The sequence below is a fragment of the Xiphias gladius genome, chromosome 5, assembly GCF_016859285.1.
Source record: "Xiphias gladius isolate SHS-SW01 ecotype Sanya breed wild chromosome 5, ASM1685928v1, whole genome shotgun sequence".
NCBI lineage: Eukaryota > Metazoa > Chordata > Actinopteri > Istiophoriformes > Xiphiidae > Xiphias > Xiphias gladius.
Genome location: NC_053404.1, coordinates 18,430,669 through 18,454,644, shown reverse-complemented (window position 1 = coordinate 18,454,644; position 23,976 = coordinate 18,430,669). Strand labels below are relative to the sequence as shown.

At 44.2% G+C, this 23,976-nt stretch overlaps 1 protein-coding gene across 1 annotated transcript in view; it reads left to right on the top strand.

Annotated features, from left to right (window-relative positions):
• The first annotated feature begins 1,215 nt into the window (after positions 1–1,215).
• Positions 1,216–23,976, top strand: part of gpr158a (G protein-coupled receptor 158a) — a 61,295-nt gene continuing 38,534 nt past the window's right edge. The window contains exons 1-2 of the mRNA XM_040127304.1: positions 1,216–2,093; positions 13,834–13,939. Coding sequence (XP_039983238.1) covers positions 1,216–2,093; positions 13,834–13,939 — 984 coding nt within the window. The remainder of the gene's footprint in view (positions 2,094–13,833; positions 13,940–23,976) is intronic.

Sequence of the window (23,976 nt, the reverse complement as noted above, 5' to 3'; positions counted from 1 at the left end):
GAATTTGGGAAAAACACTCTTGACCGATCATGAAATACACAATAGTTCCACGCAGAAGAGCCAGACCAGACTAGATAAAAGTATGTGGAAAGGGGTGTCCGCATACCTTTGGCCACATAGTGTAGTATGTTTAAAGTTACTTGTATTTGAAAAAATATAAAAGAATACATGCCTAAGCCCATTGTTATCGGCACCCATAGACTTTAAGGAAAGATCAAAACTAAAGAAAACTATTTAAAAATGTTTTCTTTCTTTAAAAAAAAATATTGATCAATCTTTCTTTTCACAGGGATGAGTGGATGGAAAACGACTCTTGAATACCAAAGTGAGACATCGATCAATTGATCTAAATTAAGCGCCTCATTCTGATAAATGAGCCGAGGCCGACTTTTTCGGTTTCTGCCCCCGGACAGCTCCCCCTTCCACCGCTCCACCGAACACTGCTCGCTGATTGACAGGGGAGGCGGCCATACGCGGATCAGCGGCGCTTCCGGAGCCCTATGAAACGACGGGGAAGACGGGCTCTGAGAGCGCACGGCTCCCGCTGTGCGTCTCTTCGTGGGTTTCATAGGCCTACTCAATGCCTGTCGTGGTCGGAAGAGGGCGGAGTGCCTTTGCCATCCAAGTGAGAGGCTCCCTGACTCGGTGCCTCCTAAAAAAAAAAAAAAAAAAAAAAAAAAAATTATATAAATATAATAATGACCTGCTCCCTTACCCCTCCCATCCTCCTCGGGTTGATTCAGTCTATTGTAGCCTGCACGCAGAAGGAGAACGGCCGCCGCGCAGCAAAGCCACGACAGCCTTGTCTACGGTGAGACAGAGAGACGGAGAGAGAGAGAGAGAGAGAGAGAGAGAGAGAGAGGTAGAGGTGGTGGTGATGGGGAAACAGCTGCAAGCGGATACTCAACATCATCAACAAGCTGTCTGAGGCATCTGTAGAGAAGAAGAAGGGACCTGACGGGAACAGCGAGGGGGTTCCTCACGTTTCTCCCTCCTTTGCCTTTTGATTTCCAGAGCAGAGGCGTGGAGCTTGCGAGAATATCCTACAAGTGGCGAAGCGATGGTTTAGCGGAGCAATTTGGCAAATTCCTTTCTTTTTTTTTTAAATTTATTATTATTATTATTTTTTTTTTTTCCAGCAAGCCCGCCCGACGACACTGCAATTCCGAGCAGCGATCCTCCGAACATCTGTGGACGCTTTTTCCGGAGGAGGAGATGGCTGTTTTCCGGCTGTCGTTGTTGCTGCAAGTGGGGTTTGTGATCGGTTCGAACCATAAATACGCGGAGTGGTCCGCGCATGGGGAAGACATCGGGGCACAGGGGGCGACTCGCGGCGCTCAGACGCACCGTCGGCAGCTGGCGCATCTCCGTGCGCCTCATCCTCCTCCCGCGGAGACGGCGGAGCTGGCGCAGAAAATAGAGGAGCATCTCCCCCGGGTGGTCACGGCTTTTCTACACACGGGGGACTCGGCCACCTTAAAGCACGCCAACTGCTCGCGGAGGTACGAGCTCACCTCTCTGCGGGGAAGGTCACACGCGACCCCGCATTACTCCATGAGCGGCGTGCTGGATACGGTGCTGCACGCCACAAACTTCCTCAACATGATACTGCAAGCCAACAGGTCCAGGGAGCAGAGTCTCCGGCGAGACATCGAGTGGTACCATGCCTTAGTCAGGAGTATACTGGAGGGGGACGCCAAGATTCACCGGGCGGTTGTCACTTTCATCGCGGATCCATCCGTGGCGGGGCCCTCGGTGCTTCTGCAAGCCACCAGGGCCGGTGGAGAGATAGTCCTCCAAGACCTCTCCGGCATGGCCCAGCGCTATCTGCACAACCGCACGGCGGACACAGAGTGGTACCACGAAGTTAAAGACAGGAAGAAGCCGAGTTTCCAAAAGAGGGTGCTGAGCCAAGATTTTGCATCAGTTGACAATTCTTTAAAAAGAGGAGAGAGTTTCATCCCAGACAGGACACACGTCAAATGGTCCGCGCCCTACCTGGAGTGTGAAAATGGGAATTTTGTTCCCCGGTGGCTTTTGACCTTATCGGCTGCTTTCTATGGCCTGAAGCCCAACCTGGCTCCTGACTTCAGGTAGGCACACAGACGGTTGAAATTTGAGCAGTTGCTTGGCGGTAAATGGGCTGGCAAACAACATAATGAGCCGAAACGGGCTCGGCAAATCATCATTTTTGCCCTCTTGCCGTGAAAAAAAAAAAAAAAACCTCCTCGTACAGCTTGACACACACCTGTGGTGCCATTAGTTGTGTTTAAAAACCACAGATTCACGTGAGAGAGGCTCGTGTCAGTCTAAAGGGGCGATCAGGTGGGTTCGACCACCACAACAATGCCAGTCCTCACACATAAACCCAGATAGGGCTTAGCGAGGTGATCGTACCTGCCTGTCTTTATTCCCCCAACATACCGCAGCCTCCCACTGGCCTCCTTTTGTTACAGGAGGGGGGTTTTCTTCTCTCCTCCAGTCTGACAAGGCGGCGGGATGCTAAAAATAACCCTGGATGTTACTCGATGTAGCAGTGGTGGAAACCTCTGGCTACAGGCCCTAATTCATTTTTCAAACTTGCTCGGCTGCACGCTTTACTACTCAGGAAATGTCGTGTGCCCTTTCTTTTCCCCTTCTGTCAAGGGAGGCTGCAAAATCTGCAATGAGTCAGAGCCTTCCTCAGATGAGAAGAAGCCAATTTATAGAATAAAGCAAAGGCAGCCTGCATCAGCAGATGAAGAGGGGCTTCAATATGTCTGATTTTTGGGTGTTTTGTACAACCCATGTCCTAAAGCCACCCCTGCTGCAGCCTGTTGGTTAATGTGCCATGTTTATGCCAGCAGCCCTGATATGCACTGGAATAGTCAAGTTTTAAGGGTCCATAGGATCCTGACCAACATCTTCCCAATGAATATTTAATCCAGATCACTAGTTGTGTGTGTACTGCCTTCGATGAATCTTTAATTGATACGCTCAGGTCGCTCACTGGCAGGCAGAGATTGCAAACGAGTGAGAAGCTGCAGTGATTATACTGTAACAGGCTATCAGCTACCTGGTGTTTTCCCACACTAAAGCCTCTCAGAAGCAGCTTCACATGCTCGCAGCGAGGCAGTCTGATAGCAAATGAGCCCATACACTCGACGGATGAATAGTCGAAACTGTTATACACCGGACCTCCACTTCAGGGTTTATTTACAAAGCCCAATGTATGATTTGGTTGAAAAGTGGCAGGTTTTCCCAGAGAATTTTGTTGTTGCAGAGGCATTCCTATCATTGCCGAAGGACCAGCTTTTCACTGTCCATTTTTTCTTCCCCCTTTCAACCTTGCAACGGAGGCCGAAGAGCAACATCTATTCAGGAAGTACTTTCCTTACACCCGATACAACAGTTTGGAGTTTCTCCAATCAAAATAAGGACATTTTGGCATTATCACACTCTATAGTCACTCTTCGTGACCTTACTGTAAATCTAACTCAATTTAAATACGGAGAAAATTAAGGCTCTGCACACTTAACCCCGGTTTAATGTCAGACCAGTGCAAGTATTTAACAGAATAGTTCAACATTTTGGGAAATTCACTTATCTGCTGTCTTGCTAAGAGTTAGATGAGAAGATTAATACCACTCTCGCGTGTATGTTGTAGAAATGGAGCTGCCTCCAGCAGGCAGTTAGCATAGCTTAGCACAAAGAGTGGAAACAGGGGGAAAGAGCTAGCCTTACTCATACATTTAGTTTTAGTATTGATTGAACAAACAAGATATTGGGTGTCATTTAGTGAGCTTTAGCGTTACTGGTAGGGAAATTTTATTACCTTTACACAAAGCCAGGTCAGCCCCCCCCCCCGTTTTTACATGTTATGCTAAGCTAAGCTAACAGGCTTTGGCAGTAGCTTCATAATTACTGTACAGACATGACAGTGGTAATGATCTTCTCAACCAACTCTCGGCAGCAAAAAGTAAGTATGTAAGCGCGTTTCCCAAAATGTCAAAACTCTTCCTTTAATAATAAAGATAAGCTTTCAGTTATCAGAACTTCATCAGCTAATGCCTCAAAGATACATCATACCACAAAAGTGGAGGATAAATGAATACAGGAGCCGATCAGGAAATCTCGGAAACACCCATCAGAGGATGAAAAAAAAAAGGTGAAAAACCATCACGTGGAGTAGGCCTGCCGTACCACCCCTCAAACACATCAGCAAACTCCATCTACAGCATGGTGGCGAGGTCAAAAGAGCGGTCACTTATAAAACTCATTCACGCGTACCTGCTTACATGCTGTGGAGCAGGGTCTGATTAAAGCGATAGTTCAACATTTAGGGAAATGGGTAACTACCAGCTGCCGCCTATCTTAGCTTAGAACGAAGGGTGTTTAGCAGGGACACAGCTAGCCTGGCTCTTATTTAACGGGACTCCGGAAGGTCACTGCTCCCGGCCAAGAAACTTTCCTGTAATTTGCAATATTTCAGGTCACATAACAACTTCTGTTGCACCTTCTCATGTCCTTTTTTTTTTTTCCGCCATGCCTCTGTTAGTTTGTTCATATCGAGGTAGCGGGGAGCTCACCCTGCGTCCTCCCTGTGCCCCGGCAGCCTGCCAGATAAGAAACATGAGAGGAGGGGAAACGCTGGCTAATATAGCTGCCTCAGACATCAGCTCTCCTTTCCCTTCCAGATGAATACACAATCAATACAACAATGAATTAATAATGAAAGATGTAGAACAACAACCTTGCATGGGCCATCTTGATTCCAGCCTTTTAATGCTTCAGCCACTTCCTGTGTGGTGCGATGATGCTGCGAGAAGAAAGATGAATTGTTTTGAATTTCTTTATGCATCACGCATACGGAAATTAACACATATTGAGTCTGTTTTTCCTCCCTTTTCGTTCGTCGAACACACAGGTGCTAAACAACTAATGTGACTTGTTGGAGCAGGAGTGTGTGGACACGTGTTTGGGATAGATCGACCTGTTTTTTTTTTTTTTTTGTGAAGGTGTAAGAAGTCGCACCTCTCACACATCATCTCTTCTCTTCCCGTCTGTCTCTTCAGCCGCACTCGAGGCACAGGGGAGGCAGCTTAGACCACACACAGAGGACTGCCGTTTTTTCAAACGTGCAGTGTGTATCTCTGTGCGTGTGTGTGTGTGTGTGTGTGCGTGTGTGTGTGTGTGCGCGCGCCATTGTTGGAGGCTCAGACATTCTTCAGTACGATACTGTACCGTCTTAATTGGCAGATCGCTCTAGCGTCGGACACAAACCTGCAGACACACAAAAGCAAAACCCAGTTTGAGCAAACACACTAAGTGAGTCTGCGCGGAAGAAAAAGGTGAGAGGGGAGGTGGTGCATTTGTTTGGTGAACACACACTGTACTTCAAACTCACCTTTTCACAACACAGACCTTGATTGCTTTGAGGCTGAAACTCAAGCAGCAGCAGAATAATAAGGCATACTAATTAAAACTATCCAAAGAGGACACCTAAACTGGAAAGGAATACATGTATTTTTCAGCATATTTCTCCAGGCCAAACAGGTTCTAATTAGATGGCAGAATCCTCTTCATTTACGCTTGGCTTTGCTTCCCGTTTTGCTGTACAAGCAGCTAGAGTTGGGGCAGCCTGACTGCTGTGGGACGCCGGCCCGTCTAACAGGGTGGGAGGCCTCGAGCTCCTGGAGGAGCCAGCAGCATCTGCTCAGATGGACTCCATCCAGAAGCAAATAGGAAGGAAACCCCACAATTCCTGGGGCTAAATGCTATTATATATGGTGTGAAACTGAGATGAAAGGGAGCAGAGGAAAAAAAAGACGCGTCCAAGTGGGAAATTAGCGGAGATTTGGAGCTAAAGCAGACAACATGTTGAGCTCAGAGCAGGAAGATGTTAGAAAGTTGAAATTAGGAGTGCACCTGAAACGGGACAGGTTTCCAAGCGAGGGTTAAAGATCCCTAAGGCGCTCCTTCTCTCCCTGCTGTCGTCACTGGGACTCCACTGCTTAGTAAGGTGACCCCTCAATACGATGCCTTCAGCCAGTAAATGTCAACGCTAGAGAAAATCCAACTACCCAGGCTTTCTGGCTAGTTATAAACCGATATTATATTCCTGATAATGCAGCTAATGATGGGAATAATCTCACGGATTTTGGTTGTGTTGTACTGATGCAGTTCAGTTGCCCCTCATATGATCACAAAATCAGTAATATCATCACTGTAGGTTTATCCTTTAATTATCTGGTGTGGGGGAAATAGAGCTGTGGTATGATAGAGGAGGCCTGAGAATGGGGGATAGAGTGCTGTCCTGGGTTTGATAAGTTTGAATATCTCTCGTATGAATTATAAGATGAAGCTATTCATGTTTAGGACATTATAGGATGGCAGGGTTGGAGAAGATTAAAGAGCATGCATAAGTTTGCCTTCAGAATTAAACAAGAACTATTTAAAATCACTTAGCCAACGTTCACCACAACTGACAAGTTGCTGACAAAGGGATCCTGACAACTGTCAGGTTTCCTTTGTCAGCAGCTCAAATCAATGAAGGATGTTCCAGCGTGGTGAGGAGTGCCTTTAATGACAAGAGTGTCAAGAATCCAGGAAGTGCAAGCTCTCCAAAAAAAAAAGAGAGGAGAAAGAAAGAGGTCTTTATTTTTTCTGTGACAGCTGCTTCGCCACGGGCACTCTGTCTTTTTTGATGACCAGCGACAGAACTCAATAAAATGACCCAGGTTGCACTGAAACACTGGTAGACAAGCAGCGTCCTGCCCAGCGGCTAGACTCACATTAGCTTCTGCTCGTCCTGTCAGCTTAATGCATTTCCATCACATAGGAGGCATTTTCCTTGGAAGGGCTGTGCACGGTTCTTGCTTTGTGATTGTCCTATGACATAATGCACGAACTGTGCTCTTCTAAAAGGACAGCAATGCGTTCTTGTCGAGACACTGTGGCAGGAGAAATGTGCGTGCAAGTGCATCTGGGCATGCAAGTCTTCTGGCTACATGGATAAGCTAAAGGATAATGTCTAAGCTTGTGCCAGTCTTCCATGTTCACCTCCCCTTTGCATTATTCTTGGTTTATTTGCACACAGTCAGTGTAACTGGAGATGTCAGAGCTTATTTCCTTTTCCTTCAGAAGAAACCGCTGGATGCTCTTTGTTCTTGTTCAAATATGCACTATATAAATACATATATACACACATGAAAAATTGCCCCGCACACACGAAATCTTAACATGGCTTTGCAGACGATCCTGTTTTTTTATGAGTTACGTGCCATGTTTCTGTCAATTTACATTGTCATTGATCAACATTCTGCTGTAGTTACCGTCAGTCATGTGACACCTACAGAAAGAAACACAAAATCTCCACCAAAAAAATAAAATAATACGGAATTATTCCAAGCAGGCTGTTTGGCATGTTGTGTGTTCACACTGGAAAAGTGACTAAATAATCAAAGAGAAGTCAGTTTGCAGCCCCGATCTGCTTGATATTCGACTGCGGGGTTAGCGTACGCTAATGTCCCACGTAATTGAATAAATGATAATAATTAAACAAACAAACAAACAACCAAACTGCAGATGGTGGTCAGAATGCTCCAGGGAGGAAACAAAATTAAGTACTACATCTCATTTGATTTCTGTGTGTGAAATCGATTTGTTAGTCGTAGTCCAAAGTCACAGTTTGACAACTTTATGTTAGTAGCATGGTTTGGTGGGTTACTTGGAAATGCAATTACTTATTACTATCGATGAAACAGTCATCGCATTACTTAGACCAGCTCTGTCAAAAGTTCTTTTGAACATAGCCACCACACCCACGTGCCACATCTTCTGTCTTAAGTATGTGTAGAAATAGAAAAATTTACGATTTACAACCAACGATGTGAGGCGATGGAGAGACACAATTTGCAAACAAAACAACTTTGCACCTACCCGAGCGTTATTTTTTTCTCCTCATGTTGGTGGTGGCTCGCTGCCTCGGCTCACCTCCAGCCGCAGGGCCAGGCTAACTTGTTCCCAGGCCTGTCTCTCCACTGTACACACTGGAGACGAAAATTGATATCAACCCTCCGTCAAACTCTCGGTAAGAAAGCAAACGAGCTGACCCTTCAGAATGCTTAGGCACCAGAGAGTTACCCAGGTTAGCAACTCTAAGTACCGAATTCAACCCTGTACAATTCTCGATCCTGAAAAAGTTATCACAGTGTGTACAAAATGCTGCAAAACGGTCATGTATGTTGACCTAATGAGAGCAAAACCAGTATACTATGATATGAACTATGCACTAGAATTGAATTAGGACACAGCTAACGTTAGGTAGTATAGCACCAGAAAATGATTAGCGAAATTGCTCTTATCAGCCTCATGTCATCACGCTGTAGAGTATACTTAGTCCTGTATGAGATAGCTGTTAGTAGAATAGAGTCTTGTTCTTTACTTGATCTGGTGTTAGTCTTAATCCATCCAGTGTTTTACCCCACCACTGTGCCAGAGCAGTGGATTTTACCAGGAAATCAACTATGACAAAAGTCATATCAGTCTGTCCTCGCAGAATTTTTAGGCTTTTAAGTCTCTTTGGCGCCACGATTAGTTGAAATTCGGACTATAGCACAGCTCCCCGTGCTGTCCGGAGAGGCCGAACTGGCTGATCAATCCCAGGGTCCATTTCGCGGGCCTGAATAGAGACGTACAGCTCAAAGCGTATAGATCTGCCATTCAGTGTTCATTCATGAATACATCAAAGACTGACTTGTAACAAAGAGGGCAAATGGAGGCCTTCATCGTGAGCATGTTTTGATGGATTTCCTTTTGTAGCCTAGGAGCAATTAGCCCGATACATCTACAGTCAACTACATAATGCTGCAGCTAACACTGGCACAGTCTGACTGGTCCGTCAGAAAGACCAGGGCACCTGCTGGTGGGCTGCTCCGCTCTTTGCTGCCGTGGTCTTTAGACCCACAAAGAATGGAGGATGAAAGGAGAGAGCACTCTCTTTCCTGGGGCACCACTATCGCCTGCTCTCTGTGATAACCCTGTCTTTATGCCTGAGGGCCCCCGACGGCCGCCATGATGCCTCTGCCCATGTTCCTCCTTGCCGCTCTCAAATTACGATCCATGTCACCACCTCCATTTGAGACCCAGCACGCTTGCATTTTTTTTCCTTTCTTTCTTTTTTTTTTCTCACAAGCTATTTTATACGCCATATGTCCACTTTGGCTGGGATGCCGGAGATTGCCTTGAGAGTTGGAAGCGGCAGAGAAAAAGGGGGGCGATCATGGAAAAAAAGACGAAAACAACAAGCTATTTTTTCTTTTGTAGACTCTCACTTTTGCAAGCAAAACCCAAGCAAATGTTAATGCTTGAGCTGCCATCGAAACAGGCATTTTGATGAGTTCTCCATCATAAACGGTTCTTGCACTGTGCATTTAAATGGACTCTTTCCTACCCTTGTTACATAACGGAGAACTGAAACTGAGGTAATTTCTCAGCAAAACAACCAGAAGCGCAGTGGAAGACCGGGGTCAGTCTGCCCCAAGGGAGAGAGGGTGTAGCAGTTATTAATAAGAGAGGTACAGGCAAAGAGAGCGTTGCACTTGCCCGGCCTCCACTGGGAGCCAGGTACAGTAAACCGGCTCCTGTACACCTGGAGAACATGCCACACCGGCAGCATTTTTAGATCTGCGCGTTCGTAAGTGCGTATGCCTAAAAAAAGCGAGAGCTGGATAAATATCGGCCGCTGAGTGATGTTGATGATGGTGTTTTATGTCACGTTCTAAATAATAATAGGTATTGAAATGTTTTTATTGCCATGTTGTCAATATTTAAAAGAATTCAAAATTTTTTTGATATAATAATTTGTCAGTGCTGCAGTGGGTGCATTTGCTTTACATGCACATTAATGAACCTGCTATGATCCTGAAAACTTACAATAGATAACTAATTTATTCATATACTGGATCACAACTGTGATCCACATTATACTTTATTTATTATAGCTTTTATTTATTGTAATAAGTAAGCGATTATACAGATTATAAAATTGGATTAACAACCGGGCAAACTCGAGGCGCGTTATCGCGCTTATACCATGGCCATTTCCCGCGGACAAAAAAGAGACGATGAGTTCAAATCACCATCAGTGTTTTTGAAACGTTTTGTTTGTTGTCAGCTTAAGCTTTGGTTGGGTCTGTTTCAGTCAGCATCAGCTGGTAATATGGCAGAAATAAGCCAAAAAACTGCTGCCATGGTTTCCGGGATTTTAATGTAACTTTCCCACTAATTTAGGGAGCGGGTTAAAGTCTTAGGTGGACCAATATTTGCGGCCTCTTGTAATATGATTTTGACTGACACCTTGCAGCCAATCAGAAGCAAGTGTTTACCGTTTTATTGAGAAATATAGTTTATGGTGGAACATCAGCACAGTTTTATGGACATTTTTCGCAGCAGTCATAGCAGGAAATACGCAGGTTCAGCTAATAACGCTAATCATGTCAAAATATCTGCCATTGCAAAGGCCTATTAAAGATCAGTAGTGAATTTTAATTTCCTTGGTTACCCTCCGCTTTTATAATTTCACAGTTTGTCACATTCGCAGTTTTTGTTTTCTGTCATCTCTTCTTCTAATTACAGCAGGACTGAACTCTGTCCCTTCCTCCTCTTCTTCCCAAAACCGACAGAGCGACATCGACGGCATCCTCTGCCACTCTCTGCTTTGTGTGCTGTTTAGCAAAGCTACCACGGTAGATGGCGTGACGAAGGCGTAACCATGGAAACCGCCCTTTCTCTGTTCACAACATCCAGCAGGAGATGGGGCAAGGTGTTTGCGTGCCTCTGTGTCCCGGCTAATATCAGCATATCAGTTTCATATCAGCATTTACATGTTCCAACTCATGGACAGAATACTGTAGATAATATTGATATTGTAATTATTTAACTGGACCCGTTGTCGGTTAGTTTGGGTAGTGATATAATGGTTTTTACCTGGATGAAGTTTGAGTTTGTTTTTCAGTTACGGTGGCTATCGCTGCTCATGCTAATCACTTAGTTCTTTGCTGCTGCTGTTTTGTACTGTGTTTTAAACACATTACTTACTATGAGCCCGTCTTGGACATTTGTTAACTTGAAGTCAACACGGGAATGAAAAATCTGGCAGCGCTTTATTCTGTGGGTCCTGAAAACAGGAACAACTCATTTCTTGCTAAAACTAGGGAAAAATTAGAAAAAAATTCAGACATTTATAAGTATTTAACGATTATTACGTTAATTTTAAACATTTTCCTGGTTTGCATTGGTCAAGCAACACATGAATATTTAATCTCATTCTCATATGCATTAGTGCAATGTTGGAAGATTGGAAGAACAGAAAAAGCTCTGATTATTTCGACTTATAGGAGTTTGCATTATTCTAAAAATCAAATTGACTTAAATTAGCTAACTTTGCTGTTTAACGTATTTTTGAGCGATTTGTTAACACGTGAAACTAGACACCAACAACTTGTGCATTAAGAGCTTGTTTTAAATTAGCCAAATTCATTGCATTAGCGTTAAAAATGGATTTTGATTAGATGCAACTGTCGGCAGCGGGGGGGGGGCTGTTCAGCCATTTTACCGCAGGTTTGTTGACTCTTTTGTAGTTCTTGGAACTACGAAAATAGTAGGACGCTAACGGGAACAGTTTTCCCAACTCGGCTGCTTGTAATTACTGCCTAAACGATATGACGCTCATCATTAAATGAAGTGATCACTACGGATCTAGTAGGTCATATGAGGGAAAACCATGGGATTTCTCACAGGAGGCTGTGGACAGCTATTGGACGGTACAATTATCCGATGTGTAAAATCATCGAAACTGCAAGAAGGGTAGAATGAGGTGTGAAGAGGGCTGTACATTTGAGAACTATTCCTAGGTAATAATGTTATCCATTAATATCTTGCCGAGACCACTAAGGGCTCTTTGACGAAGCGGCACTGGGGGCAAAATGCATTAATAATACAAATCATTGCACTCTAATTGAAGCCTTATTAGCTGCTGATCATCGGTAGAAACTTGTGGAGCTAAAATGAGAAATCAATCTTGAAGAGAAGTGACATATATCCGTTCTGTAGTAAAGGCTCTTTAAGCAAACGTTGTGTATCTGTAGGAGATGGTGTACCGTTGCGAGAAATTTCGACATACCGACGGCTGGATCAGAGAAATGCCTTTTTGCATCGCTGCACACTCTCTGAGTGTCATGACACTCGTGCGGCCGAGCTCTAACTCCGGAGAGTCGTACAGCATGTCTTCTCGCAAAGTTTAAAACCGGTATAGATTTTCTAACAACACCTTGCCTCAGGCTCTGCTCCATTTTTAAGTCTTCCAGGAGGGAAAGCCTGAACGTGGGCTGAGGTCACTGAGAGACAGTGCAGGGGTTCTTGTTGAGCTGCACATGTCTGAAATGCATTCTCTTGCATTAACCAAACAGAATAAAACACGGACCTTTTTGTATACGTGTCTGTTTTTCTTTCTACATACATATATACTGCATTCGGCTAATGGTTTGTCCGGTGTGCCGCGGCTGTCAGGTAGGAAAGACATATGCCAAACCAGTGAAAAAGACTCCGAATCAGAGAGGCCGACCTTCAGAATCACAGATGCTGACCGTTCTCTTCACAGAGCTTTAGGCAACTAAGTAAGTGTAAAGCCTCAGCAGCCCTGTTAGAAGTTCCTGCCCGGCTCAGCTGGCCGAAACGGAGCAAAGACGCCAGCCTTTCTGAGCTGAGTGTTCTGTTGTGTTAAGCGATCTATCGGCAGTTTATGGTCTCTCTGTCTGACTTTCAGCTGAGTAGAGGAGAGGAAATTGAGTTGTGGAAGTATATCTTTCCCCCCTAAAACGTACATGTGTTTCGCAGTTTGTGCTGTGAAACGAATACTCAACGTAAAACATATTTTCCTATATTATTTACTGTACGTCCGTGTAGAGTCACCCCCCTCAACACCCTCTTGGGGGCTTTGTGGGGTGTAAACGGAAGTAGAATATTGCCATGGAGTCAGTCATGACTCCGAGGAGGAGTACGAGTTTTGACGGAAATGGCTACAGTTACGCGCTAAGGGTTGTAAACTATCTCAATCGCCTGCACGAGCCGTGCATCACAGCCACTGCTGCTGCTGCGTTTGTTAACCCTGTTGGTAGGCGGGCCCGCATCACTGGGCCAAACAACTCGACGTCGGTTTCGGAACGCCAGCCTGCACTTGTCCCTTTTCGCCTCAGCGGTACCCCTGCCTCACATCTCACCCTCCACGCCCTCAACCCCTCTGGTCAGAAGATACTCTGTATACATGAGGGTGGCAGAGAAAATGATAACTGCATAAACAGAAAACATGGGGTTTCGGTTTTCCTCAATACTTGAATGAAACTAGATACTGAGCTGTACATTGTATCTGGTCTCATTTCCGTGTTTAAACACATTACTTACTATGAGCCTAGTTGTATCGGTAGTTTCCGCTTATATAAGCACCACTGCTAGAGGTTGTAGATCGGGGATATTTTTGTTGATTTGTTTTTTTTTATCCAGTTTTTTTTTTAAATTTACAATAATCTCACATTCGTGTGGCGTGTCACTAGTCACCGGCTTGCGTTTGTTTTTCAGCACATATCGCTGGTTTTTGAGATTTCCTCATCTCTCTACCACAATGTAGACATCCGGTCATGTAGCTCTCAAATGTATTTTAACGGTTAATTTGTAAAAACTCTTTCTCCTTGAGAAAACATTATAAGCACAGCCTGTAAAAATCCGACATCCCCTCGCTTCGCACTGACATTCTTAATTGCTCAGCGGCCGCCTTAATGATGTCCTCCTGTCTTGCAGGGGCGTGGTGCGAGTGGACATTAATCTGCAGGATGTTGATATCGACCAGTGCTCCACTGATGGCTGGTTTGCCGGAACCCATCGATGCAACCTGACCACTATGGAGGTGAGTGTGCCGACCATACGGATTAGACAGAAGACTGATTCACGCTGGAAAACCGAACTGTCGTGTACACGCATTCAGTCACATTTTCCACGAGGCACTGAACGGAAAAGCCCTAAATCTGTACGTTTCGTGATGAATGGATGGTGATCCAATTCTTCTTCAATGGCACTGTTACGACCTACTCCCACTTAGCTAAACATTATAGGCAATTGTTAAATGTAGGTACATGAAAATGCCTTTTTTTAAACATCTCCTTTAAGATAATTAATGTGTACTGGGGAACTTATTTGACTCGTTTCCAAAGCAGATCAGTGTTTTCCCTGCAAAAACTAATACTGTTACATTTACTACTTTGCTTTGTTTCTATTAACAATATACAGAGTTTACTATACGATAGTTACGCCTCTTACTGTGTAAAGAATAACTTGATATTTATCCTCGTAAATGTATCCTTCGGTGTGTCAAGGATGTTGTGAATAAATGTGTTTTGGTCACGCATGAATCTTTGTGAAATGCACCTGCACCTTATTACCTTTATCAAGGTTATGTTGTTACAAAATATGATTTGTTTGTCTGCTGAAACCGAATGCACTGCCGCGCGTGAAACTAAGTGGACGGATGAGTCCAACTGGGCCAATTAATTTGCAGTTTTACCGGTCACCATCATTGTTTTAGTCATTAGGCAGCTAACAGAGATACAGTATAAAGACTTGGTTACAAACCTCGAGGGTCTGTTTAAAGGAAAAGAAACGAAAGAAGAAATGAATTTAAAACGTAAGTGGTGGTAATGTCGGAGAGTTGGATGCGTGTTCGGCACTGGCAGCAGAAAATAGCCCTGGCCATTTTCATACTGATGAAAAATAGCCTGTCTCAAGGTCTTGGAACATGTGGGCTGAGCTGGAGGACAAGATGATAAAACTCTCTGCGCTTTGCTATATTTAAGACCCCACATTCTGAAATGGGGAAACTTTGAAGCTCAGCCAAAACAGAACAGTTGAGGATCGTAAATACCGTAGTTTAAAATGATTGATTATAGCGGTTTTAACAGATGCGTATTCCCTGAAAGAAAAAGAAATTTAATTGGTATAAACAGGAGCGAAAAACTAATCTTTTCAGCTTAAGTCCTCCGTTTGTCCAGGAATCTACAATTCCAGGTTATATGCAAATCGGCAGCATGTTGGGCTCAGACTTTTTTTTTTTCCCTTCTTTAAAATCATAAATTCATAACACCTTCTGCCCGCCTTCCCCGTAACCTTTCGCTGGCCGAGTGCTGCTCTCTGGCTACAGTGGCAGCCAGCTCGCTGGTCGATGCTCCCCGACGCTTCTTACCTGCTGCTTCAGTCCCATCGTTAGGAGTGATAGATTTTGAAGAGGAGCTGTAGATCCGACTCCTTCATAATGCATGTGATGTAATGGATGGCAGTGGGCCTCTTTGAATAATTAATCACTCTCCTTGTCTGAGTACTTCCACCTCTGCATGGACAGTCGATGCCATAGACATTTGACATAGTGTGTGTGTGTTGGATGGCTACAAGGAGACAAATACATTGTTACTGGTATGGATTTTAGCTTGGTTTGCAAAATAATGATCTCTGTGTGCTTACAGTGCAGGAGTGTGTTAGGAGTATGCTTACTTACAGCTGAATGATGAAAGCTGTTGTGGTCCTGGCATGTTGCAGGATATGTGTTGTCTTGCACGGCAGCTTCATCGTGCAGGAGGGCTCATTATCGTCACAACTGCCAGATAAACAACACTGATAGATGGAGGTACGGAGGAGGGAGTATGTATGCGGAGGTGCGGCGAACAAGAGCCGCGCTGATTTCAACCAAGTTGTGAGTGTCGGAGTGGCGGAGTGTGTGTCATTATTCATAAATTACACATGATCCCCTCTCATAATACAAGTCTCGCGCAAACAGGAGTTCTCCGTGTCCGGCACAGCTAACAGCCTGCCTTTCCCGGCCTTAGAGTGGACAACCAGGTAAATCAGAGGTGACGTGGGAGGCCGATGTTTCGCAAGCTATGAATAGAAAAAAGCCCAACAGCAGTATAATAAAGTCATGTAGGGCTGTGTGTGTGTGTGTGTGTGGTAATGTGATAAAAAAAAAACAGCACTGGGAGGGATGCCCTGCATTTGCAAACAGGGATTCATTCTGTTTTATTGCTGTTTTTTTTTTCACAGTCAGGTATTCCCTCCGCATGTGCAGCAATTTGTTGTTTAATGGGTTTCTTTGGCGTCATTTAAACAAAAAAGACAATCGTTTAAAGCTGCTATAGATCCGTGTTAGGACTATTTTCTTCGTTTTATTGGAAACAAAGCAGTTGTTTTAGTTGGTGCTGGAGCAGTTTAATTACCGAAGTGCTTCACTGACGTATTCACATTTCCACCCCCCCCCCCAAAGATGCTCTTTATAATGGCATTTGCAGCAACACTGCACTTCTACCTTGACTCCACATTTTGTTTTGCAATGCTCAACTCCGCCAGGATCTATCCCAACCTCTACGAATTCCTTTCATCACACATCCACTTTTGTTCTCCTTTGTCTCGGCGGCGTTTTAAGTGCCACCATTCCGGCAATTGAATTTGACAAAATGCAGTCGTTCCAGCCAGCCAGTCGGCTCCCTGGCTTCCCCTCACATCCTGCCTCTCAAGTTGCTGTTTGCCCAGCCGAGCTTTCAGGCGGCCCAAACTCAGACGGAGGAGGATGCTACGGATGACGGATTCACCAGTCGAGCCGAGGAAGGCAAAACAAAATGGGGCTCGGACTGTTGACATGAAAAAGACAGTAACCCAACAGCGTCAGAAACCTATGGTTATTTGACGACTGGCAATGCTGTTTTAAAATCCCTTGAATGTTGTACAGTTTTCCATCATTCTTTCCCCAAGAATCAATTCTACAAAACCCCTTTTTATTTATTTATTTTTTCCTGTGGTGCCACAGTTGACCTAAGCTATAGAGAGGTCCCACCCAAACCCAGTAGGATTTCAGATCTGTTGCGGAATGTGCGTGTGTAAAGCTTAAAAGCCTGATAATGGCTTGCTTTGATCCATCATTTGTGAATTTTAGGATAATGATGGAAGAAAATAGATATTGGAGCGGATAGATAGATAGATTGATAGATAGATTGAAAATTTCGATACTCGACATTGACTATTTTGACCCCCGTTTTCGAGCAGAACATCAGGGAATTCCCTTGCACGGTCTTTAGCGGTAATTTTCCTTTTCTTTTTTCCTTTTTCATTTGTTTTTAAAAAGATAAAAATTTAATGGATAGAAATTACTTGATAACATGCTGCACTGTAGACACCTAAACATAATTGGTGGGATGGGGGTTTATACCATTTCCGTATTGTTGTAAATCAGTTCTTCTTCCAAATTGTATATTTTACCATCAAATTACTGGAACTTTCATGCAACGGAGAGGATCAACCAGCTCACGCTGCTGTCAAGGACAATATGTAGTATTCAATGTTATCATCAACTCTGACTGCAGAACGGTCACTGCATGAATTAAGCCGAGAACAAACATTGTATTTCTTTTAATAATTATACAGCTCTGACTTACACCAATCATACTGAAACTAGAGAAATCATTACATAGCCAAACATGGCGCCCAAAGATGATCAATTTCTTGCTGAAAAGGTGTATACATGCTGTTTGAGGTTGACGTTTTCTCGTCTTTTTTCCACCTCTCATCTCTCGCTAATGGCACTTCCATTAGTGTGTTTCACCATTCTTCAAAAGTCTAGGACTCTGCCACCCTGGGGGCACCTTTCATACGAGAACGTGGCTGTGGATGATGATGAATGTTTCAATCAATTAGCTTATTGCACAGAACAAGTGGTGGGGCCCTGGGGAACTGTAGCCTGTGAAAGGCAGTGACACATAACCTGAATGATTACTCCAGCTGGCACGACAAGGACTCCTGACTCTGTGCTGTTTCTTGTTGAGGGCCGCTGGGTGAGGAGTGTGAGGGCCACTGGATGGAAATGAACGTTTATAAACTGAGAATGCTGTGAAAACATCTGACTTTGATCATAAATACAGGAAAGCGCTGTGAGCTTTAGAGATTTTTAATTTTAATTACTTATTGAATGTGGTTTAAAAAAATGTGTCACACGGTGTCGTACTACCTGGATCAAGTCTAAAAATTCAATACGTATGTTTTGTTTGATATCAATAACTGTAAACAGAGTTGCTGCTCTGGAGTCTGACATTACAACATTGGGTTGGTTCCCGTTCTTCCAGGGATGGCAATGGCAGTCCGTCTCTTTGGTCCCGACTGAAATATCTCAACAGTTCGATGGAGCGCCATAGAATTTGGCGCCGACATTCATTGCCCCGAGAGGATGAATCCTAATGACTTATTTGACCCCTTGACTTCTCCTCCTGCACCATCATGAGGTTGACGTTCCTGGTTTCGAGTGAAATATCTCAACAACTATTGGATGGATGGCTATGAAAATGGGCAAAGACATTCACGTCCCCCTCAGGGTGACTTCGGTGATAAGCTGACTTCTCTCTAGCAACGTCGTCAGGTTAAGATTTCAATTTGTCCTAATTTGTTTACGACTGTATTTTGTGTTTAGGGCGCATTAGCGAATGCTAGCATGCTAACACGCTAAACTAAGATGGTGAACATGGTAATCATTATATCCTCATACAGCTGCAAAGAACTGACTGTCCAGAACAAAACAGCAAAAACACTACGCACGAAATAGTTGCGCAACCCCTGCATGACAGGCTGTTGGCATTTTGTATATTCAACACCACGTGTGGTTTATGTTCGCCTCGCTGTGGTGCTCTATCTGTCGTTGAAAAGCTGAGGTGGATATTCCAGCTCTGTCTCTTGAATCACTGTTACATCTTGACCTTGGCCCACAAGGTTGTCCCAACCCAGCCCGCTATCATCTCAATCACACGCTGATTTCTCCGCCGTGTATCCTGTGCTGCTGAATTAATAACGACGCCGGTGTTAAAAAACTGCTGCTGCATCCTGCTGTGTCTGCTCTAGCTTTCTGCCTCTCTCTGGTTTTCGCCTCTCCCTCTCTCTCACTTGCAAACAGGCAAGTGTGCACTATACACACTTGTTGTCCTCATTGTTAGGACATCATTTGGACTTCGACTCGTTCCCTGGATTCCCACCCTAGCTCAAAGCATGGCTACTACTGTGTATTCCTAACTCCACAACATCAGCATCATTGTAACCATAACCAAAAAGTCTTACCCCTACTTTAAATAATTAACCTGGTGGAGACAAGATTTTGCTTGTGTTTGTCTCCATGAGACTGTGAGAATCTTTGTCCCCACAGTGTCTGTGTACAGTCAGATTCTTGTGGGGACCAGCATTCGTCCTCAGGTTAAACTTGACTCTACAATGTGACTGCACAAGTTTTTTTCACAACACTGAGATTTTGAAGTTCAGTGTGTGAACCAGATCTCTGTCCCCACTTTATGATTGTATATCCTGATTTTTTCCTCACAATCTGACAGATCAGATTTGCTGCAACTACAACGATTATTTCCATTATCGATTAATCTGCAGATTATTTTCTTGATTAATAAAATCATTTGTTGTCAGACACTAGTGAGAAATGCTTGCTATAATTTCTCACAGCCCAAGGTGATTCCTTCAGCTGCCTCGTTTGGTCTGACCAACCATCCAAAAGCTAAAGATATTCAGTTTACTCTCCTGTGTGACAAAGACAAGTAATCAAACTCCTAATTATTAATTACATACTAATTACTAATGCAACTCTACTACAGTGACTATGTAAACATATTAAAAACCCCCAAAAACGTTTTCCTCACAATTTGTCTGTTGCAAGTAAGCACACACATGTTCACGGGCATTACAGGGATAAAAGAAAACAAACAAACAAAAAAAACCCTGTCCATTTAGAGTAGTCTTTCACACTGATTGAGTCAGTACTTTGATTAAAAAAAGACAGACAGAAAAACAGCTGACTGGCATTGACCCCGGTGGTGACCTACCACCAAAGCCATCCATGTCCTACATTGTTTCTGTGATTTGCATCTCATTGTCTTTTGTCCTGCAATCTGTACTTTTAGCTGGTTTTTTAATTTAGGAAGAGCAGACGAAGCCCACGCATTGTATTGGCGGCCACGATAACAAGTCCTTTATCTAGACGGCACTGGCCGCAGAGGAACATGCATTTCGAGGATGCTGGCACAGGAGTGTGTAATGTACAACTGCCAGCACCTCCTACGAATGACTCGATTTCCTTCTTTTTGGTTCATTCATTTAACCGGAGAAAGACGTATGACGCGCTGAATTGATGGGATTCATTTTAAAACACTCTGAAAAACTGATCGCCAACTGAAATTCATTCATCGGCGTGTCACAAAAAAGATTGATTTGAGCATCAGAAATGTTGCTTAATTTGCATGCAAAGGTTTTAGGTCTCATTCTGCCCCATAATGAGGTGCCTTTTGTGCTAGCAATCATTTCCTGTGAGAGACTGACAGTTTTTTCAAATGGTGGATTTCCTTAAACGCTTATGCTAGTATTCCCTCAATTAAAAGCACTCTGAGTACAACATTAAAAGCACCGAAACATGCTCTGAAATGTTGTATTCATATTTACTTTATATAATTTAATTGCTTTGTTAATCATTTAAGGGTAATAATGTATCCCAGAGCACGGAAATGACATGTATTTGAGGTATTCTTTAAGAGTTTTCCTATAAAATGAGCCTCCTCCTGTTTCAAACTGAAGAAACCTACCGTGAGTAAATGATTAATGGCTTGAAACTTACGCTTACAAAAAGGAGAAAAAGATAGTATCCCTGTTAAATATTAAGCAATGAATACCAGGAACTGATTCCTTTAACGCATTTGATTTGAAGTGAAACTGTCAATTTGGTCATGTTTTCTTAAATTGTTACACAGATTCCTAAGATGACGCACAGTTTTATGTCACATCCAAATATGTCATTCTAAACTAGGACTAGGACTTGATTTTTTTCGCTCGACGTGCTGCACGCTCAGAAAACTCCCCAAGCCCCCTCTGTGAATGTGATACATTAGCTGAGCAATGGTGAGTAACGTGTCTGCTTGTTTCTCTCCGACAGCTTCCCCATCCAAGTGTTCCCTCTGCACCCATTCAACAAAAGTGCTTACCCCTTCGTCGTCGGCAGGCCCCTGTCGCACATTCTTCGATAAAAATAGCATTCTTCTAAGGACCTTGGGAATCCCCCCGTCGTAGTGGGGCCGGGATTCCCAGAAGGGACCCATGTCAGGAGCAGTTTCACACTGGGGCCCATGACCCTTTCAACCCGCCGTACTCGTTTCAGCAGTTTGGGTGGAGAGAAAGTGCTTGAAGCATCCTAATTAACTACGCTCCTTGCTATGTTGCCTATTAGAGTATGTTCAGGAGCCTATAAATAGGGTAATTGCTAATTATCTACAGTGATCACACCAAAGCTGTGATTATGCTTCAGAGCTGATAAGGGTGTTTGATAGGAAGGAAACAGAATACTGCTGTGCACCAGCAGATTCAAATTCACCCCCTTCAATTTTCAGCAAATCTTTTTTTGCTGGGTGAATTACACAGCATTGTTGTAAGTAAGTCCTACTCAAAAACGGGGAAGGAAAAAAAAAAAAAAGGCAATAAATCTGGATTTCTTTCCACTGTAGAAGTAGAGTTTAATGAGTTTCTTAAGGTTGAACGGAGATGTAGATACGTCTGCAGCTTGGCAGATGGACGGAGTGTTACATCTTGGAAAGAGTTATTTAAAGTTTTCAGCGCTAGAGAAAGAAAAACAAACCTTTTTTTTAACGTTTTGATAGTGGCGCGAACATGAAACATCCAATCGCGTGTCATACCAACACGGTCTGGGTCAGAATACTTGAGAATACTTTCTGTAACATTGCCTATGTTTCATCATTCAATATCCAAAATAATATAGAGGATTCACTTTATAAGAGTGTTACGCCGTCATCCACGGTTAAATGCTATTCCTTTTACAGGGCATTTTTTTGTGGTAGGAAATGAAACCACTAATACACAAAATTCAAATCTCACTTTGGACGCAGCTAAGATGCTCTATGTCCCGAGGCGCTGTATCCTCCGGGTGGTTGGAGGCGAAAACATCAAGGCTGAGGGCTGTTGGCCACAACGCAGAGGGACGAAGGATCACAGGACACGTCTGGTTTTGACTTTGGCCCCTGGTAGTGCAGCCCTTCCCTCAACCACTGTCCCGCTAATTGGCTCTGTGGATAATGGCGGAACTCTGAATTTACATGGAAGCACTTTGAAGACGTGAATACACTCGCCCCCGGGCAAAGTCTTACATCCGCTCTGCCCGGCCTCGGAAGCGCACCGTAAACCGAGGACGGTAAGCAAACACTCGGTCCAGGGAGGATGGGAAAAGAGTGAAATGTAGAGGTAACATTTGTCCAGGGACCCCAGAGATTGGATGTCAATTCAGCACAGCAGCATGCTTACAAAGGACAGAAATAGGCAAAAATAAAGAGTGTGGGACACAGACAAAAGAAAAGAGAGTAATGGCAGCTACGTTTACGCTCACAAAAGTTACCTGGCTGCTGCCTTCGCTCCGGTTTAGGTCTTACTAAGCTGTTTACACGAAACTTACACTGTGTGTAAACCTGCTGTCTACGCAAGGTGTTTAAAACAAGAAGTTTTGGAACATCCCTCCATTTCACATAACTTATTTGGATCCATGTCACAGTACCAGCGGCCTAAGCATGATGGCCCAGGCATCCCTCTCGTTTGTCACATCCTCAAAGCTCCTTCTGGGAGATCCCGAGTCCCGTTGGGATATATAAACCTCTCCGGCATGTTCTGGGTCTGCCACAGGGTCTCCCCCGTGTTGGACTTGTCTGGGAATATCTCCACAGGGAGGCGTCCCGGAGGATCAGGCGCCCAAGGCATCTCAGCTGGGTCTTTTCAGCACGAACGAGTATCTGTCCTAGTTCGAGCTTCTTCAGATATCCGCGCTCCTCACCCTGCCCCTAGACCCCCCAGAGGAAACTGATGATTTCGACCACTTCGCCGCTGCCTCACTTCGGTGTCAAGTAACCTGAGAAGTTAACGTTACTGTAAGGCAGTTGCAAATCAGCGAACAGCAGCTTTATCCAGGGTTATTCCTTCCATGGTGTCAAATCGGAAATGCTTTCCACATAACGTTATAGAAAATTTGATGACATAGCACACTTTTTTTTTTTTTTTTTTTTACCATTTTGCGTTAATCGAGCCAACAACAATAGCGGAGTTAACTGAAAAAGCAACAAGGCACGAGATGAGTCAGCCAGTGAATTCTGCCCAGCCTGAGTACAAGGAATGACCTGGGGTGCTTGCAAGAATTTGAGATGTGAACAGATCATTATGGAGCAAGTATTTTTTAACCTTTTCCCACGTTCAAACAGTAGTTTGTGTTTAAAACAAAAAAGTGACACCCCTAGTCCCTCCTTGTGTATTCGAAAACAAAGAAAAATTGCCTTTTTTGAGTCAATTTCAAGCCACAGATTAGGATGACAGGGATTTCAAGTGAGGAGAAGCTGCAACTGTTGCAGTTGCTGTATATGAGGAGAGTCGGCGTGTAGGGTGAGTGGACAACAGCGGCAGCGTTCCCTGTCCTTCATCACCCCCTGTCACTTTCTTCCCCTGGAGGCCTCTGTGGGTATGTCAGAAAAACTTTGTGTGCGCCTGAACCCTCTTTTTCATGGCTCTTTGTTCTTGCTGGTGCACGGATTATATAAACCTCACACGCGGCCGAGCGCGTGAGGGCGTGGCGTATCTGTTCGCGGGACCGACCACTGCAAGCTGCGAGAGTCAGCGCTCCTGCTCATTTTACTGCGTGAGCAGGGAGTAAGTACGTGCCCGGGCCAGTTTCACTTTGACACTAACATAAGCTGCGAAAGTGATTATGGAAGCAATATCCCAGCGGTGTCTGTTGTGTGCGCTAAGGAGCTGCGTGTGTTTACTTGTCCCAGGTCGATGGCGATGTTAAGCTCCCACTAGGCCCGAGTGTTTATCTCACTGGTGTTTAGG